Here is a 19,917-nt window from a genome sequence, read left to right on the forward strand (position 1 = left end):
CTCTCTCTGCGAGGGCTGGTTCCTGTTATTAAACTCCATTTCCTCCCTGGGGACGTAATATTTTTATTTCTGATCCCACGTGACTCTAGAAAGGGAACTGGGCTCAGGGCGGTGTGGGCTTCAGAGGCTGGGAGACAAGGAAGGATAAATCACTTCCTTTCCCCGTTGCTTACCTCCCCCTCTTCCAGGCCAGCTCCCCCCAGGCATGAAAGACTCAACTGTAAGGAGTACGGGCAGGTGTGCTGCTTTGGGGCAGGGAGAAGAAGCAGCCTTCAGAGGGGGAGAAGGGGAACTGGGGAAGAGAATTGTGGGGTTTGTAAATAAAGGGCACCGACTTTAGTTTCAACAGGGTTTCAGAAAAGGAAATCAGTGTGTGAAGTTTCTGTCACTCTCTCCACAACCCTATCATGATCTTCACCCTCCGCTGCTCTAAACCCTGCACCAACTTCCCGTGTCACTCAGAGGAAAGCTAAATCTGGACGATCCCCACAAGGCCCTTCACGATCTGGCTTTCATCACTGCTCTGCGCCCATCCTGTACTCCTGCCTTCTCATCTTCTCCATATGTGCTGGCACCCTCACTGTCCCTGGGACAGGCCAGGCACGCTCTCTGTCACAGGACCTCTGCACATGCCATTCCCTCCATCTGGAACACTCTTTTCTCCAGATATCCTCTTGGCCAACAGCCTTGAATCCTTCAGATCTTTGCTCAAATGTAACCTTCTCAGGGATGCCTACCCTGATCATTCCATTTAGAATTGCAACTCCCCCTTCACCCTGTGAGCAGTGCCCCCTTCCCCCATTGACACATTCACCTTCTATATACTTTACTTTTGTATTACATTTGTTGTTTGTTTGTTTGTTTTTGGCTGCACCACGAGGCTTGTGGGACCTTAGTTCCCCGACCAGGGATTGAACCCGGGGCCCTAAGCAGTGAGACTGCGGAGTCCTAACCACTAGACTGCCAGGGAATTCCCTATGTTTGTTGTTTCTTGTCTGACTCCCTCACCGTAAAATAAGCTCCCTGTGGACAGGGATCCATGCTTTCATCACGGATGCCTCCCAAACGCTTAACGCAGGGCCTGGCAAAGGATAGGTGTGCGATATGTGTTTGTTAAATATTAGACTGAGGGATGGTAGATGGATGGATGGATGGATGGATGGGTGGGTGGTGAGTGGATAGGGGGGTCGGTGGATAGGTGAATGGTTGATGGGTGGTGAATAGGTGGATGGGTGATGGATAGGTGGGTAGATGCTTAGGTGGATGGGTGATAGGTGGGTGGGTGGGTGCGTGGGTGGCTCGTGTAGTCCCGTTACTCTCACTTTACAGGTAAGTACACTGAGGCACAGGGAAGTAAAGTGATCTGCCTCGCTCATGGCCTGGGAGTGGGGGGCTATGAGATATTGGATCTCATGAGACTGGATCTCTCGCTGCACTTTCTGCTTGGTTGCCTCTTCTGCATAACCTAAAGGGATACTGTAAGTCTACCCAAAACAGGCTGACCACCTTCAAACTGAAACCAGCCTGATAATTCAGAAGTCACCTTTAGATATTATAATGCTTCAGTTGCAATTGTGTAGGAAGCCCACTTCTGGGGACGTGACCTTGGGGATTGACTCTACTGCACAGAGCAGCACATGTACATGCCAGCCCCCAGGCAAGCTCTGGGGAGTCCCAATAGTCCTGACAGAACTCAGCAGCCTGACTGGGGAATCAAAGCAAACACTCAGGCAGTCTTTGGCTGACAGTGGCTGACAACACCTGGAGGACAATCAGAGGCCAGAGAAGAGAGATATTGGATGGCAGTGACGGAAAAAGAACCAGGCTGGAAGCTGGACAGCTCTGGTTCTGAGGCCATGCTCTGCTGCTGCTTACAAACTGTGTAACCTTGGCCACACGCCTGAACCACTCTGACCCTCGGTTTCTTCATCTCTAAAATGGGAGTGATGATATAAACCTCCCAGGGTTATAGTGAGGGTTAAATGAGATGGAAGCTGGTAAACTATCCAAGGCGGTTCTTGGCATTAGACAGATAACTCCAGGAATATTGGACAGGGGGAAGATAAACCAGGGGTTTGAGTCTGCAGTCTCATTGGGGGCCTCATGTCATATCTAGACAGCTACTCCAGTGCTGAGTGCTTGGTGCTGTGTGCATCTGAGAAATGGGCCAAGGTGCCCCCCACCCTCAAGTTGGCACATTAGTTAAGCACATGGGCTGTGGCCTCCATGCCAGCTGTGACTCCCTGATTCCAAAGGCTATGACAGTGAGCCCTTCCTGGGACTCTTCTGGGCCTCAGTTTCCACATCCGTAAAATGGAGGTGATACTAGCATCCAGAGTGGCTATTCTGAGAATTCAGTGACATCATCCAAAATAAGGCACATGCATTTCTGGCAAGAGGAAAGCTCGTTCTGACTCGTCAGCCTCGAGGGTGGCATTTGGGGTAACCACAGACCCAAGGGGCACAGAAGGATGACTGGGGGCAAGGTCAGACCCAGCCGACCTCTGGTTTGTGAATGGGGAGGCACAGCGGTGCTTTTGGGGTGAGCTTTCTCGGAGGCTGTAGGACGCCCCTGCTATGGTTTTATATATTATTGTTTTCTTCGGCTTTCCTTTGCTGGTTTGTCGCTCTATGTCTTCACGATGTGGTACTTTTGCCCATGAAGACTCCGTTCTAGGAACCACAGAACAAAGGCTCCTTCTAGGATGTTGCCTGATTTATTGGAAAGGGAGGGACACACCCCAGGCTGCTAAGCTCCTCCTCCCGCTTCCTTCCCCATTTGGTTCTTAGGATGAGAGTCACCAGAGCCAGGACTCAGAGGGGAGGGAGGCCGCGCCCTCCCTTCCTCTGACACCTTCCTTTCCCAAAACCTGTTCCTGCTCTGATCCCTGATCAGGGAGCCTCCGTGGACTCCTGGAAGGAGATGTGTTGGCAAGGACCACTTGTTTTTTCACCTTGAGTAGCTTCCCAGCTAGTCAGACCTACTTCACTTTCACTCCCAGGAGCCGCAGAAGTAGAAGCACCTGCACCGGAAGTTGGCACGTCCACATGGGTTTTCCCAGGCTGACCAGTGGCCTGTTCTGTACTCAGCTTGGCTCCAAGTCTGGCACCTGACTCAACCAGGGACTGTTTCTGTTCTTTGTTGTTACCTTGAACAGCTCACCTGTGTTCTTACTTACCATTTATTGGTCTCTCCACCTACCTGCCCATCCACCTACCTGCCTACCCTCAAACTACCTGGTCTACTTAACCACCTACTAATATCTACTTATCAATTCAACAACTTACATCTACTATCTACTTCTATCTACTTATCAATTTATCAATCTTTCATTTATCTGACTGCCTGTATATTTATGTATCAGCTTATTTACCTGCTTTCCTACCTACTAATCCACTTGTACCTTTGCCCACGGACAGGCCTACATTCTCATACACCTTCCTACCTGCCTAATTTGCCTACATACCAGTTTTTTTCTTTCTATTCACCCACCTCTCCACCGATCTCTTTTCCTTTCTTTCTCACCTCCTTTCTTCTCTCCGCCTTAAGCATTTACTTAGCACCTGCCAGAAATGAGGGGGGGGGGGTCACAAACAAACATAAGAAAAGACACTTAAAACCTAGTAAGGGAGGACTCTCCATCCATTTGGAACTTATCTGCCTTGATCATTCAAATCCAAACGCCATGCATTCGCTCAACCAATCTTGGAGTCCTGTGTCTTTTAAATAAGAAAATCAAACACAGTAAGACAGACATTAAGGACCTTGTGACCTAATCAGAGGCAGCAGGGGGTATACTCATGAAATAGGAAGTTCACGATGTATTGCCAAATCCGTGGCAGCAAGTTTGCTAAAAATGAGTAGGGCAGGAGGTTGTTGTAAGCTGGAAAGGTGATGAAGGTGGGAACTTGGGCCTTGAAGGATGGCTAAACTACAGCCCGATGGGAGGAGGCAGGAGGGTGGTCCTGGGGTTGGGGGGAGGGTGGGGGACCCTGCTTGAGCAGAAGTACATAGGTAGGGCCCAGCTGCAGCAAGGGGTGGCAAGCTTTCAGGAATCCTACCTGTAAGACCAAGTTCCCCCATCTCCTCTCCCTGGTACTTGGCAGGGGACCCCAGACTGGTAACTTTAACAATGCTTCTGACTGTAGCTTTGTCATGCTGGATCCTGACTTGAGACAAAGAAATGTGGGTGCCCAGGGCAAGGCTTGCCTCCACAGCACTGAGAGGGGCCCTCAGTCAGAAGGGAACTGGCTTTATCCTGGGCTCTGGAGAATGGTCACCACCTCTAGGGGGGTTTTGAAGAGGAGCATCAGCAAGCACGCAGGATGCTTTAATAGGAAGAAACCCTGGGGTTGGCTGAACCCCTCTGCTCCCTCTTAGTCCTGCCCACTCAGTCCTGGGGGCCTGTCACTCCAACTCAGCAACCCCTCTCCTCACCTCCACTGCCTCTGCTGGAATTCAGACCCCCATCGGCTCCTGGCAGGGCACCATGGCACTCCTCCCTGGTCTCCATATACGAGGCCCTCTTGGTGCCGATTTACGGCCTCTACCATCATTTAAAACACCGGCTAGCACGTGGTCACCCTGCTCAGAAACCTGTGTTGACGCCGGCATGACCAGATTTAGGTCTTGTGGAGTGTGGGTCTGGGGCGGGGGCAGGTGAAGGAGGACATGGAGAGACCAGGTAGCAGACTGCTGCTGTGGTCCAGGTGAGAGATGAGAGCATCCAAGCAGGTGCACCCCAGGCCCAGGGGACTCTCATTCCAAGCTCGGCCCTGCCACGAAGCTGATTCAGAGTTGCCTTGGCCATGGCCATCAGAGCTGGCTCCCTCTGAGGACAGGAAGTTGGCCTCACTGAATGGCCAGGTGTGCCTCTCTCCCCGGGCACATCAGGTCAGAGGAAGATGAGACATCTTGGGACTTCTCATATTCATCATGTCTATTTTGTTAACCTAACTAAGCAAGACTGTTTCAAATTGACTCTCAGCTTTCTTATTTGTGTGCCCACTTACCCCCCTGGGACTTCTGACAGCAGCAACTGCTTCAAAAATAATCACCATACAAATATAAGCATCATTATCCCCACTTCACACATGGAGAAACTGAGGCCCACACAAAGGAAGTGAGGGGTCCAAGGTCACCCATCCGCTAATAACCACGGGGGCTAGACCATAGCGCTTCAGACTCCCAATCCAGTGTTCTTTCTGTAAAAATGCTTGAGGCGCTGAAGTCATTGTTTCCCAATCGTCATTCATTTCGGTACCACCCTCATGATTTCTTTTCACCACCTACACTATCCTTGGCTCGACAGTTTTTTTTTTTTCCCAAACTACTCACATTTTGTATTCACCTTTATTTCCCAAGGAAAGTTTATGTCCACCATAAATGAAAAAGAATGCCACACATAGAAGGTAACTATGAAACAGGAGAGCAGAATAATGTTATTCCGTTCTAGCCAGACACTGATGTCTACCGAAGGCTTGAGGCTGGGGGCTGCTCTCTGTGAAATGGGTTGATCATGCATTAGAAGAGGTGTTAAAAACTCCTTAGCCCCAGACTGAGACTTTCTTCTCAAGCTTTCCAGCAGCCTGGGCAGAGAGTTAAAAAGGCGCTAACTTTCTCCCTGCGTGAGACTGACAGTCTCTCCGCCACATCTACGCAGTACCCCCAAACCATGCGGCTATAAGGATACCATATTTGGGGGTAAGACTTTTTTATGTGTAATTTATGTTTTAGTCCAATGTTCTTAGAATAAAAATGATGAATGGACCACTCGTGTTCTCCAGGGAAATTCAGGGCAATTTGGTGTGGGGGTGGGATGGTGGATGGGAGTGGAATCTCAGGAGTTTGCTGGAAGCTAGTTCAGCTTGTCTTGAGGCATTTGTGGGGCTCTGACCGCGGCCCCATCCTGCAGAGGATGGCAGATATTGGCAGCTGGCACCAGCGTGGCTCCACTGTGGTCGCCGTTATTTCAGAATGTCAGCGTGTTGAAGACCCTCCAATAGACAACTCCTAACCTTCTGAAGTCGGTCACCGGATTTGGTCCACAACAAGGAACTGAAATTAACATCAGGCGCACGTCTGTGTTTAAGGGAGCATGGGCAAATTAGAGCATGTCTAGATGCGAAAAATCTGACAGCTCAGACCACCTGGTAGGGTGAGAATTTTCTGCTGGTCCCTTACTGGCTTCCTTTGCATGTTTACTTAGTTCTTGGCGGGCTCCAGACTTCTGTAGGGAGACTGGTCAGAGATGAGGCTGCCTGATTCTGAGCTGGGCATCTGAAGGCATCGTTGGGCGGGCTGAGGGCAACAGGAGGGGCTGCCAGAGTCCGGGAGCTGCTGCCTCACTCTGTTTCTCACACCATGCGTTGCCTGGCTACACGCCCCGCCGGGTCCTACCTGCCAGAGCCACAAGGTAAAAAGGCGGGTGGGGGACGCTGGGGCTGAGAACGCTTCTTGATTTAGGGTGAGGTCTCAGCTCGTCCCACCGTCCCAAATTATCAGAGACATTGCTCTGAACTGGGGTGTGAGGGTGGCGAGAGGGGTCTTTGTCCTGCTGGGGCTTTTGGAAGAAGTGAGGTGGTTTGCCATTTCCTTCTACTGAGGGACATTCGGTCTGCCCAGATGCCTGGAATGTAAGAGGGCTTTATCAGCCTGAAGGGTACTAAAGAGCTGACTTTCAGTGGGCGTGTCGTTAGCTCTCAGCATTCACGACCTGGCTAGGCCAACCACAAGGTCCTCTCTCTGACAGGTAAACACTGAGGGGCGCGCCCTTGAAGGGTGGAACCCCTGCCAGATCCACCCCATCCCCGGGAAGCAGGGAAACCAAAGCCAGAGTCAGCCCCTTGGTCTAGATGTTGAGCCCCAGCTGGTGGGCAATACAGTCACCTGGACCAATGCTGCCCTCTCCCCAGTTTCCAAACGGTGTTTTGGGGAAAAAATGGGGGACAGGGGACAGATGATGAGAGACAGCATAGCACAGACATCTGGTACCAGCTCTGAAGGCAGCACGGCAGGTTTGAATCGCAGCTGCACTGTTGCCTGGCTGTGAAGTGACACTGAACAAGTCCCCAACCTACTCTGAGTCTGTTTTCCTGGGCTGTTAAATGGGAATAGGGGGAAACTCTTATTACAAGACAAAGGTGAGGAATCAAAGGGTCTAGCACAGTGCCTGGTGCATTGTAGGATCTGAAGACACACATAGGAGCCCGTTATTAGTGTGGTTGAGACTGCAGGACTCCTCTTCTCAGACGCTGCTCAAATGTGAGACTTCCTCTGAACCTGCAGATTGATGACAAGTTTGCCAGCTCTGTTGGTTGCAGCCAGAGCTTGTTGGGGGAGTTTTCCAGGGAGAAAGAGAGGTCAGAAGTCACCTTGACCCACCCCTTCCTCAATACCAGATGAGGAAATCCAAGCCTGGGAAGGGAGGTGACCTCCCCAAGGTCTCAGGGTGGATGGAGCAGGGGTCCAGGACCTCTGGAAGAGGAAGGGTGGGAGGAAAGCGGCCAGGAGGTATGTGGTGATGGGAACTCAGGGTTGCCAGGGCTGAATTTCCAGCCAGGAAAGTTCCTTGAGGAATTTTCTCTTCCTCCCAAGGGCATCCGGCTTCCCAGGAATGAATGGCTCAGCGAGCAAACCCCTGTGCCCTGCAGGGGTGGTTTGCCAGCTTCAAGGTGGGGCTGAGGTGGAGGGAAATTGAGGGCCAGACAGGGGTGTGGATGAGCTCGCTGCAAACCAGGGCTTGTATATCATATGCCTACGGGCAGGCTGCCTCCTCCAAAGCTGGGCACTGGCCATTTTTAGGAGCTGATTAGCCGCTCCAGGGAGTGGGGCGGGGGGGGGGGGGGCGGTGGCCTAGGCGCTTCTGAGAAAGCACGTGGCGGGCGCAGCAGGGGGCGGCTCGGGTGCCTGCTTACTCCCCAGCTTGGGTTGGCCCAAGCCCCTTGGTGCAGAGAGAAAGTGAAAGAGAAAAAGGGCAGCCACAGTGGGTGGAGGTGGGGTGGCCAGGCGACTGCTCGCCCCAAGTTCTCTTGCTCGCTGCAGCCTCAGACCTGGCGGGAGGGAGAAGCCACTGGCAGCGCGCGGGAGTCCAGGGAACAGCGGAAGGTAAACAAAATCCCCTTAGCAGCCCCTGTAGTGGGGCTGGGAACAGAGGTTCAGAGAGTGGTAGCTACTTGCCTGAGATCACACAGCAAGGCTGGGAGGAGGAGGAAGGCAATGCGCAGAGTGCACACCCTAGAAACTCCTCGTTTCCAGCATCCCTGATGGATTCCACGCAGGGACTGGGAGCGGCGAACCCGGAGCTGGGCTACTTTGCCCAGAGCACCGGGGCCCAGGGGAGGCGGCGGGGAGAGCCGGTGGGAGCGGCCGCGTCTGCAGAGAGATTGGGGCACAGAAGGAGCACGCAGAGCGGGGACGCGGTGTGGCCAGACTCTCGGTAGACAGTCTCCCTGCGCGTCCTAGAATCTGAAGAAGCGCGGAGGGGCGCGCGGAGGGAGACACAGGCTTTTCTTCTACCGGGGGACCTAGGACCGGGGCTGCCCTTCTCTGAGCCTCAGTTTCCCTCTTGAATCACGTTCCCGCTCTGACTCTGGAGTCTGGGTACCCGGCCCTCTTGGTGGGGTCCCCAGCGCAGGGAGGGCTATGGGGAGACATTTAAACGTCGGATTGGAGACATCCTCACTTCTCTTTTACCATCTTGGGGGGCAGGGGCTTTCCTGGACTGTGTTTGACCGTCGGCATTTCTACCACAAGTTGGGGTCCTGAGCCACATCCTCTAAGGAGAGAAACTAAGGGCCCCCGGAAAGGGATTGGGGTGGGGCTCTCCGGGGTCCCAGAATGTCAGAATTGGAGCCACCATGTCTAGCTCTGTCTGGGACTCTTAAAACCCGCAGTTCTCCCTTGAGTCCCACAGCATCTCTCTCCACCCTAGGTGACACATGGGAGGGGACATAAGTGCCCCACCTCCAATTGCGGCCAGGAGTTCCTAAATTTGGCAGGAAGTCTTCCATCTATGTGCCACTCCCCCCCCCAAAAAAGAAATACCATTCCCAGCCAATCAGAAGGTTAAGGAAATTAGTGCTTCTTGCTCTAGGGCCTGGTGGAGCTGAAAGGGGAGAAGATGAGACCCCAGCAAATCATCACTTTCCAAATCCCAGCCTGCCTTAGGCAAGGACCTGGTCTCCAAGATCCCAGAATATGGAGTGGAAGGGTCCTCAGAGACGACGAAGCCAGGGGGTCCCAGGCTTCCCACACGTGGGAATCACCCAGAAGGCTGTTTAGAGTGCAGGTTCCCAGCCCCCGCCCCCAGATCCCATTGGCTGGGCCTGGGGTGGTGCTCCCAATGGCAGGTTAACTGGCTATGGGTTGTGTGTGTGTATGTGATTCCTATCTCAGAGGTCCAGAGGTCATACATACATTGAAAGGCACTGAGGTCCAACCCCGGTACCTACTCCATGTTACAAAACCTCTGGGGATTTCCTAGGAGGTTTTGTCAAAGTCCACAGAGCCAAGTTATTAGCGGAATCAGGATTTGAAACCAGGTCCCCTGAGAGCCCATCCATTACCTGGGCGGAGGTGTGAGCCTCCACAAATACAGGGCGGGTCCTGCATAGTCAGAGGGAGACTTGTTGATACAGCAAAGTCTGTCTGATGGCAGGGACCTGGCATCTAGTACCTTGTGGAGAGTAAAATCAGAAAATTAACACAGGGACCCTGCTCCAAGGCCTGGGGTCAGTCTTGGGCAATCAGGGAAGTGGCCTGAGGGAGAGGGTAAAGCTTATGTACTTAGCTTTCAGACTTGGCATCAGTCACCCTGAGTAACTGACTTCCCCTCCCGAGGGGCATCTATAAGATAAGACACGAGGGCTTTCTTGATGATTTCCTGACCTACACAAAAGCACTTTGCAAAAACCACCAAAGAATACACATGTGCCCGGTGTAACCCTTACAGATTCTAGAGGGATCGTATAGAAAGATCTGAGAGGTCGTCATTGGGCACACGTCCGTGTGTTTCCAAAGACTTTGGCACATACATGATCCGTGGTCCAAGGACAATTCTCAGAGAAGCCTTGGTTGACACTGGTTCTCATAGGGAGGACATTGGTGCTTTTCTGATTCTCTTTTAATCCTCCTTTTTTTGTGAGTAGGCGTGTTAGCACTCTAATACTAATGTTTCTTTTTAACAAAGTGGGAGGGCAGCTGACATTAATTTGATAACATTGTTTTGCTTTCAATGGCAAGTGAGACTGCAGTTTTTGTTTTTGGGGTTTTTTTTCATGCAAGGTAGTGATAGAAAGTTTTCATCTTTTTTAAACCTAAAATTTAGCAAGGTAATCATTTTTAAGTGTACAATTCAATAGCATTAAGTACATTCACGATGTTGTGCAACCATCACCACCATCCATCTCGCAAACTTTTTCATGGTCCAAGCTGAAACTCTGTCCCCATTAAGCACTAACTCCCCATTCTCCCCTTGCCCCCAGCCCCTGGCAGCCACCCTTCTACTTTCTGTTTCTATGAGTTTGACCACTCTAGGTGACTCATATAAGTGGAATTATACAACATTTGTTCTTTTGTGTCTGGCTTTTTTCACTTAGCATAATCTTCAAGGTTCAACCATGTTGTAGCATGTGTCAGAACTTCATTCCTTTTTTTTTTTTTTTTTTTAAAGTGTTGTTGGATTCTGTTTGCCAGTGTTTTGTTGAGGATTTTTGCATCTATATTCATCAGTGATATTGGTCTGTAATTTTCTTTTTTTGTAGTATCTTTGTCTGGTTTTGGTATCAGGGTGATGGTGGCCTCATAGAATGAGTTTGGGAGTGTTCCTTCCTCTGCAATTTTTTGGAAGAGTTTGAGAAGGATGGGTGTTAGCTCTTCTCTAAATGTTTGATAGAATTCACCTGTGAAGCCATCTGGTCCTGGACTTCTGTTTGTTGGAAGATTTTTAATCACAGTTTCAATTTCATTACTTGTGATTGGTCTGTTCATATTTTCTGTTTCTTCCTGGTTCAGTCTTGGAAGGTTATACCTTTCTAAGAATTTGTCCATTTCTTCCAGGTTGTCCATTTTATTGGCATAGAGTTGCTTGTAATAGTCTCTTAGGATGTTTTGTATTTCTGCGGTGTCTGTTGTAACTTCTCCATTTTCACTTCTAACTTTATTGATTTGAGTCCTCTCCCTCTTTTTCTTGATGAGTCTGGCTAATGGCTTATCAATTTTGTTTATCTTCTCAAAGAACCAGCTTTTAGTTTTATTGATCTTTGCTATTGTTTTCTTTGTTTCTATTTCATTTATTTCTGCTCTGATCTTTATGATTTCTTTCCTTCTGCTAACTTTGGGTTTTGTTTGTTCTTCTTTCTCTAGTTCCTTTAGGTGTAAGGTTAGATTGTTTACTTGAGATTTTTCTTGTTTCTTTAGGTAGGCTTGTATAGCTATAAACTTCCCTCTTAGAACTGCTTTTGCTGCATCCCATAGGTTTTGGATCATCGTGTGTTCATTGTCATTTGTCTCTAGGTATTTTTTTATTTCCTCTTTGATTTCTTCAGTGATCTCTTGGTTATTTAGTAACGTATTGTTTAGCCTCCATGTGTTTGTGTTTTTTACGTTTTTTTCACTGTAATTGATTTCTAATCTCATAGCGTTGTGGTCAGAAAAGATGCTTGATATGATTTCGATTTTCTTAAATTTACTGAGGCTTGATTTGTGACCCAAGATGTGATCTATCATGGAGGATGTTCCATGCGCACTTGAGAAGAATGTGTAATCTGCTGTTTTTGGATGGAATGTCCTATAAATATCAATTAAATCTATCTGGTCTATTGTGTCATTTAAAGCTTGTGTTTCCTTATTTATTTTCATTTTGGATGATCTGTCCATTGGTGTAAGTGAGGTGTTAAAGTCCCCCACTATTATTGTGTTACTGTTGATTTCTTCTTTTATAGCTGTTAGCAGTTGCCTTATGTATTGAGGTGCTCCTATGTTGGGTGCATATATATTTATAATTGTTATATCTTCTTCTTGGATTGATCCCTTGATCATTATGTAGTGTCCTTCCTTGTCTCTTGTAACATTCTTTATTTTAAAGTCTATTTTATCTGATATGAATATAGCTACTCCAGCTTTCTTTTGATTTCCATTTGCATGGAATATCTTTTCCATCCCCTCACTTTCAGTCTGTATGTGTCCCTAGGTCTGAAGTGGGTCTCTTGTAGACAGCATATATATGGGTCTTGTCTTTGTATCCATTCAGCAAGCCTGTGTCTTTTGGTTGGAGCATTTAATCCATTCACGTTTAAGGTGATTATCAATATGTATGTTCCTATGACCATTTTCTTAATTGTTTTGGGTTTGTTTTTGTAGGTCCTTTTCTTCTCTTGTGTTTCCCACTTAGAGAAGTTCCTTTAGCATTTGTTGTAGAGCTGGTTTGGTGGTGCTGAATTCTCTTAGCTTTTGCTTGTCTGTAAAGCTTTTGATTTCTCCATCGAATCTGAATGAGATCCTTGCCGGGTAGAGTAATCTTGGTTGTAGGTTCTTCCCTTTCATCACCTTAAGTATATCATGCCACTCCCTTCTGGCTTGTAGAGTTTCTGCTGAGAAATCAGCTGTTATCCTTACGGGAGTTCCCTTGTATGTTATTTGTCATTTTTCCCTTGCTGCTTTCAATAATTTTTCTTTGTCTTTAATTTTTGCCACTTTGATTACTACGTGTCCCGGCGTGTTTCTCCTTGGGTTTATCCTGCCTGGGACTCTCTGCACTTCCTGGACTTGGGTGGCTATTTCCTTTCCCATGTTAGGGAAGTTTTCGATTATAATCTCTTCAAATATTTTCTCTGGTCCTTTCTCTCTCTCTTCTCCTTCTGGGACCCCTATAATGCGAATGTTGTTGCATTTAATGTTGTCCCAGAGGTCTCTTAGGCTGTCTTCATTTCTTTTCATTCTTTTTTCTTTAGTCTGTTCCGCAGCAGTGAATTCCACCATTCTGTCTTCCAGGTCACTTATCCGTTCTTCTGCCTCAGTTATTCTGCTATTGATTCCTTCTAGTGTAGTTTTCATTTCAGTTATTGTATTGTTCATCTCTGTTTGTTTGTTCTTTAATTCTTCTAGGTCTTTGTTAAACATTTCTTGCATCTTCTCGATCTTTGCCTCCATTCTTATTCCGAGGTCCTGGATCATCTTCACTCTCATTATTCTGAAGTCTTTTTCTGGAAGGTTGCCTATCTCCACTTCATTTAGTTGTTTTTCTGGGGTTTTATCTTGTTCCTTCATCTGGTACATAGCCCTCTGCCTTTTCATCTTGTCTATCTTTCTGTGAATGTGGTTTTTGTTCCACAGGCTGCAGGATTATAGTTTTTCTTGCTTCTGCTGTCTGCCCTCTGGTGGTTGAGGCTATCTAAGAGGCTTGATGGGAGGCTCTGGTCTTCATTCCTTTTTATGGCTGAATAATATTCCAGTGTGTGAATGGACTACATTTTCTTTATCCATTCATCTGTCAGTGGACACTTGGGTTGTTTCCATCTTTTGTCTTTCGTGAATAGTGCTGCTACAAACATTTGTGTACAAGTATTTATTTGCATCCCTGCTTTCAATTCTAGAAAATTTTCTTTTAAAATAAATATGTTTGGGTTTTTTTCAAGTTAATTTACGGAAAATGCTTAGGTAAATTATACAACAGGTGGTATGCAGATATGACCAAAAAAACTGTAAAGGAGGCAGGCGAATGTTTGAAGTTTGGAAGACTCTGGATTAGCGGAAAGACCTAGTAGCTCTTGTAACAATCTAGGCTCGGGGGATGGGGCTACTAGGTCAAGGGGATGGCTGCTGAGGGACTTTTGGAAGGAAAAATATAGGAATTGGGGACCAACCTAACCTAAGCGCAGAGTCTTGGGGTTTCCAGCTGGGGAGAAGTAGAAAGGTGGTAGAAATGCAGGGCCTGGAAGGTTCCCTTGGAAGAAGGAAAAGCCATAGAGCCATGCAAACTGAGAGGCAATGTCTTCTCGGCAAGTGGAAACTCAGGCTGCCTTGGAAATAAAACCTACCTTAGCTCTCAGTCACCGCAAGGCAAGTGTGTGTATGTGAGTGTGTTGGAGGAGGGGGTGCCCAAGGGCGATGCTCATGTAAAAATACAGATTTCTGGACCCCACCCCAGACTTACGGTCAGAACCTCAGCGGGTGAGGTCCGGCTGCCGTGTGTTTAGCACCCACTTCAGGCAATTTTGATTCACGGCCAAGCTTGGTAACTGTCATCAGATATTGGCAGGCAGGGCTGGCACGTGATTTATTTACCTCGGAGTCTCCAGCACCGAGCCAAGGGCCTGCCGCAGGCTTAGGTGCCACGTTAGGCCAAGTTGGGGGTTAGCACTGGAGCTGGGAGCCTGGCTTTGCTAACTGCAGCCACATTCTCCTCATTCCCCACTCCAGCACCCAGCTCAGGTTTTCTTCCAGGAAAAACTTGTTGGACTCCTTTTCGGCTCACTGACCGCAGCTGGGAAGGGTGGGGCTTGCAGAGGGAAGGCCCCGCGGAGGGAGGTCGGGGAGGCTTGCGTTCTGGTCAAGCACTGGGGCCCCGTCCTCCCCTGGCTGCAGCTCTTACAGCTGTCTCCGCCCTCCCCCCCCTCCCCCTCCCCCCAGGGCCCTCAGGCTCCTCAGCCCCGGTAACTGTGCCATTTACAGGCACTACACGCAGCAGCCGAGCTTGTCTTGTTTGAGTTCCAAGATTTTCCAAGTTGTGATGAGATGGGTGTCCTCCAGGGAGTCCAGAGAAGATAGGTGGCTTGCCCAAGGGCTCAGAGGTGGCCTCCGTGGGGTCTTCTGTGGGCTTCTGTATGATTTCCAGGCCCTACCTGAGGAAAAACAGAACCAACTTGTCTCACGTGGGGTTCCCCAGGAAGCAGACTCAGAGATGGAGCTTTGCACACGGGACGTTTACTGGGGAGAGGTCTCCAGGTTGGGGAGAGGGCCCCGGGGGAAAGGGAGGAAGCAGCATTGGGCAGAGGGAGGAGTTGGGCTGCGATACAGTCACGACAGAGGTCTCAGCCGATCCCGTGGGGAGGGCTGAAGCTGGGGCGGCCAGGGTTATCCCAAACTGAGACTCCCAGACCAGACCTTTGCACGCCTGCAGGCAGCAATCACTGCATGTGGGTACAGTGACTGGAAAAGGGTGTGACTTTGGGCTATTCCCAGAGAGGTTGAGTTGTTTTTGTTTGTTTGTTTGTTTGTTTTTTCGGCCACACAGCGCGGCATGCAGAATCTTAGTGACCCCACCGGGGATCGAACCCACGCCCCCTGCAGTGCAAGCGCAGAGTCTTAACCACTGGACCACCAGGGAAGTCCCCCCAGAGAGGTTGAGCTGTGACCTGTGAGCCAGTTGCCCTCTAGCAGCTGGTCCTTAAGGGACTGTAGCACACCACAGAATCTACTACATTTTTTGAAATTGTCAAATCAGAGAGCATCTGGTGGCCAAGGCCTAAACTGTCATCTGGAGTTGTCTTTTTTATTGTCTTCTGTGCAGCCCCTTTTGGGGAGGGGTGGGTTCTGCCTTCCCCCCGGCCCCCCGCAACCTCACCCTCATCCCCTTTAATTGAATAGGTCCATTATCACCTGTTCTGGGATTTGGGCTCCTTGTACAATTTCATTTGAAAGCCGCTGTTCTAGCATGACATTCTTATTTAACAGATGAGGCCACTGGGGACCAGAGAGGGAAAGGGGCTCGCCCAGGGTCACATAGCCTGTCGGGTGCAGAGCAGGGCGCAGATCTCAGGTCTCATGACTCCCTGTGTGGATCGTGTCTCACCAGTCTGTTGTAAACTCAGCGGTCCATAGCTGCATCAGTCCACTTCCTCTGCCCTCACTCCAACTGCTGAGAAGCTCTGTGGCCAGGAGTGGAGCCAATCTTGCTTCCATTTCCAGCTTTCCTGCTCTGAGACCCCTTTATCCTGGCACAGGCTAGTCTCAGCCCAGAGAGGCTGGGGAGCCAAGATCCTTGAGGGGCTGGAGCTGAGGAGGGCGAGGTGGGGCAGCAGGCTAGGTCCAGTGGGGAATAACTTTGTGCCCTGTGGTTCCCAGACAGCTTATTTCCTAATCCCTTTTCAGTCTGAGCTGGTGCCAGAGCTGGGGAAACACACCCAGCACCCCAGATACCACAATTCCTATGCTTCCTGCTCCTTCCTTTGTGGAACTGGCCAGTTCGGGCACTCAGGGCCAGTCCCCTCCAACCCTTTCTGTTGGAAGACACCCTCATGTGCATCCCAATGCCACCATGGGGCAGGACAGAATTCAGTTCTGCCTTTCCCTGCCCCAATCACCCATCCATCCCAAGCCATCATCTTTCCAGCAGATCAGAGATAGACGTGACCTTAGGAGGCCTGCAGGCCAACGGTTGCAAACCCAAATGCCTAATGGGCCGTAACTGTGCCCAATGGGACCCAGCAGAATGCAATAGGGAGTAGTGGGGTCTTTGGCAACGATTAATTGTATATTCTATATGGAGACATTGCGATGGTAATTAAGACACACGTATACACACACAAATTGTCTTGGGAAACAAAACACCTAGGCCTATAGGCCTGAGTCACCCTTCATTTTGAATCCGTACGCCAAGCCAAGCCCCCCTTTGGTGCAGAGGAGGAGCCTGAGGTCAGAGTCAGGCACCCAAGTCGCCCGATTACAATATTTCAAGACCTCTCCTTGTTGGGTCTGCTGGCTCCTATTACATTGGAAGATGTAATAGGAGACACACACACACACACACACACACACACACACACACCTTCCAATCTCCCCTCCTGGAGGAGAAGTGACTAGAACCTCCAGCTGCCTTGCAGCCCCATTGCCCCTCAGCATTGCCACATACCTTAGTTTCTACTCTGTCTCTTGTGACCTCCACAAGCCTCTCCAGGAAGTGAAAGTCTTGAGTGAGACCAGCAGTTTCCGGAAGTCCTCTCTGTCTCATTTTCCTGGGTTGCCCATACTGGACCAGCAAAGGGGACCGAAGTGCTAGGGCTTCTTCCTCTACAGATGGTGCCCACCTTTCCCTGTTCATCTCCAAGTCCTGCACGTTCTCATCTCCTCCCCCAGGTCTGGGGGCTCCTGGGCCCAAATCCCCCCATCCCTGGACAGTCTACAGGGTGGCAAGAGTGCAGTTTTCTTCCTTTTTGAGCGTCTACAGGTGTCAGGCCTTTTTTGGTGAGCCACAGAAACACAGAAGCCCCTTGAGGCTTCCATCCTTTTTGATTTTGTTTTGTTTTGTTTCTTTTTAACTTCAGGAGCCTTTCAATCTTCAGTTAACTTCATATCTCAATTCGCAGTACACTATGATCTTTGGTCCACATGAGGCATCTCTCTTAATTAATTTCCCTTTCCCCCTTTCTCTTTCTTCTTTCTGGGCACCCATTCAAATGCACTCAGGGTGTATCCTTTTGTTTGCATGTGTTCTTCTTAAATACGTGTTGCTTTTTTTATGTGCCTGTATGTCACTCTGCACGTCTAGAATTGGGTTATCAGAGCTCATTCTGCTTCTTTTTCACTCTGTACTATGTTATTTATTTTTTTAAGATTTTTTTTTTGATGTGGCATTTTTAACATCTTTATTGAATTTGTTACAATATTGCTTCTGTTTTATGTTTTGGCTTTTTGGCCACGAGGCATGTGGGATCCCAGCTCCCCAACCAGGGATTGTATCCACACCCCCTGCACTGGAAGGCAGAGTCCTAACCACTGGACTGCCAGGGAAGTTCCTGTACTATGTTATTAAGATCCACCTCCATGTTCATTTGGTCTGTTGCTTCTAATTATTGCATCATCCTCTACAGATCGCAGCAGCTACTTTGTACTGTCCTTCCCCTAGCAATAGACACCCAGGTGGCCTCCAGCTCCTGGTCACCACAAATAGCACAGCAGTGAGCAACTTCTGATGGGTGTCCTTGTGGAGCTGTGGGAGCATTTCTTTGATATATATATACCCAAGAATTGAATCACTGGGTTGTAGGATCTCTGCATCCTTAGATATTCTAAGTGGTGCCAGGTTGTTCTGCAGGTGGCCACAAACATCCACTCCCACCAACCCCTTGGCGTTGCCCAGCTTTCTAATTTTTGCCAGTTGTACGGTGGCAAGTGACACCTTGCTGCTTTCATTTTGGAACTTACATCTTAGTAGCACTTCTTGGATATGTCACTTTAGGCAAGTCATAACAACCTACTGAGATCGACACTATGCCACCTAAAGGCAATAGATTCCACAACTCAGAGAGGCTGAATAACTTACCTGAGGTCTAACAGTTAGTGTGGAACTGTAATTTGAACCCAGAGTTCACACTCTTAACCACTGTACCATTATCATCACATTTTGTCTCTTTTCTAAAATATCATCTGGGTCTACACTGCAAGCTTCTTGTCAGGGGCTATGTTTTAAACCTCTCTAGGGCCCCCGGAGAACTGAGCCCAGTGACTTTCTTATAGGGGATGCTCAGTAAATCATTGTTTTACAGGTTTGGAGAGAAAAAAAGTGCAAGGTGTCTTGTTGAGTTTATCTGGAGGGCTACAGGGTGCAAGAAGAAAAGAGGAACTTGTCTGATCCACAGAGATGCTGACTGGGGGCTGGTTGTGGTAGATAAGTAACCCTGGGCTCCTGGCTTCTGGCCACCATGTGGCCTGTGGAAGCAGCTTGTCATGAAGTTGGGGAGCAGAGTGGTGTTAGGGGGCCTTGGGGGAAAGGCAGGGGGGAAAGCCGATAGGCAATGAGGAATCTAGAATCCCCAAATACCTCATCTGGGTGGGCTCCCACAGCCAGTTGGTGAAACTAAGGCTCGGAAGGGTAGAGAATGGTATTCAAGATCAAAGGCAGAGCTGGAACTCAAACCCATGTCTCTAGACACATGGTTCAGAGATTTTCCATTCCTTCCTCAGGAGGAGATCACAGTCAACAAGTAGGGAAGTTATTTCTTCTCATGCTCTTTCATCACAGTGCAGAGCAGTGCTGAAGGCTTGGGGGTAGCAAAGGAGTCCCCTTCTCCCTCTCAATGCCTCCTCAGACCTTCGAGGATACACCCCCCTCTCTGGGAAGAAAGCAGCTGATAACTCAGCCTAACCTCATTGCCATCATCTGTACAATGTGTACAATAATACCAATCTCCCAGAACTACTGTGACAATTGAAACAAGATAATAAATAGAGAGCATCCAGCACAACCCCAGACACAAAAGACTCTCCCCAGCAGAGACGGAGCACAGAAAGCTGCAGAAACTGAATATCAGGGTCTGAGCTAGAACATTCTGGTAATACTTGATTTCCCTCAGGGGAGAGAGGAATGAACCTTTATTTCAAAAACGATTTTGGTGTGTATGTGCTTTCAAAACCTGCGGTGTAGTATGAAATGGGGATGGAAACAAACCCCAAAAGAGACTTTCGGTGGCAAAAGGATTAGGAACTTTTTCTCAAGTTGGATGTGGAAGGTGGTGGCCCAGGGGGAAGGGCGGGTCCAAAGAGAACCTTCTAAAAATACTGCCCATTTACCAGGAAGGCACAGCCCACTCCTCTGCTGCACCCCATACAGCTCCTCAGAAGGAGGACTGGTCTTGCCACCCACGCCTCCTTGCTCCGGGCGCAGGCACCTCCCCAGGGTGGCCAGGGGGCCAGAGCCTGGAAGAAGCTGAGCCTCGGTGCCAGGCAGCTGCTTCAGGTCCCAGCTCATTACTCTTCTCTTTGAGCCTGTTTCTTCATCTGAGAAATGGAAATACAAATAGCTAATGTGTGAGTTCAGCTAAACGAGATAATGTCTATAAATCATGCCGTTTGGTGCCTGGCATTCAGAGGGCACCTATGAATTCTAGCTAGGCACCATCAGTCCTACTGATGGAGAGAGGCTGCCACATGCTGGAGCCCAGGGGTAGGTGAGCTAGAGGAAGGGTTCTTGCACTCAAGGT

General features: G+C 49.1%; 1 protein-coding gene across 6 annotated transcripts in view; it reads left to right on the plus strand.

The window, feature by feature from the left end:
• Positions 1-6,249: 6,249 nt before the first annotated feature.
• Positions 6,250-19,917, plus strand: part of LOC132349780 (MHC class II transactivator-like) — a 43,854-nt gene continuing 30,186 nt past the window's right edge. For 4 of the 6 annotated variants that reach the window (XM_059898524.1, XM_059898525.1, XM_059898526.1 and 1 more), the window contains exon 1: positions 6,262-6,416. In XM_059898524.1, the coding sequence (XP_059754507.1) occupies positions 6,365-6,416 (52 nt within the window). In that variant the 5' untranslated portion in view covers positions 6,262-6,364. Of the gene's footprint in view, positions 6,417-7,981; positions 8,108-19,917 lie in introns of those variants that run through there. The other 2 variants (XM_059898528.1, XM_059898529.1) reach the window with 2 other exon arrangements.

Source organism: Balaenoptera ricei, chromosome 15 (genome assembly GCF_028023285.1).
Source record: "Balaenoptera ricei isolate mBalRic1 chromosome 15, mBalRic1.hap2, whole genome shotgun sequence".
NCBI classification, from domain to species: Eukaryota; Metazoa; Chordata; class Mammalia; order Artiodactyla; family Balaenopteridae; genus Balaenoptera; species Balaenoptera ricei.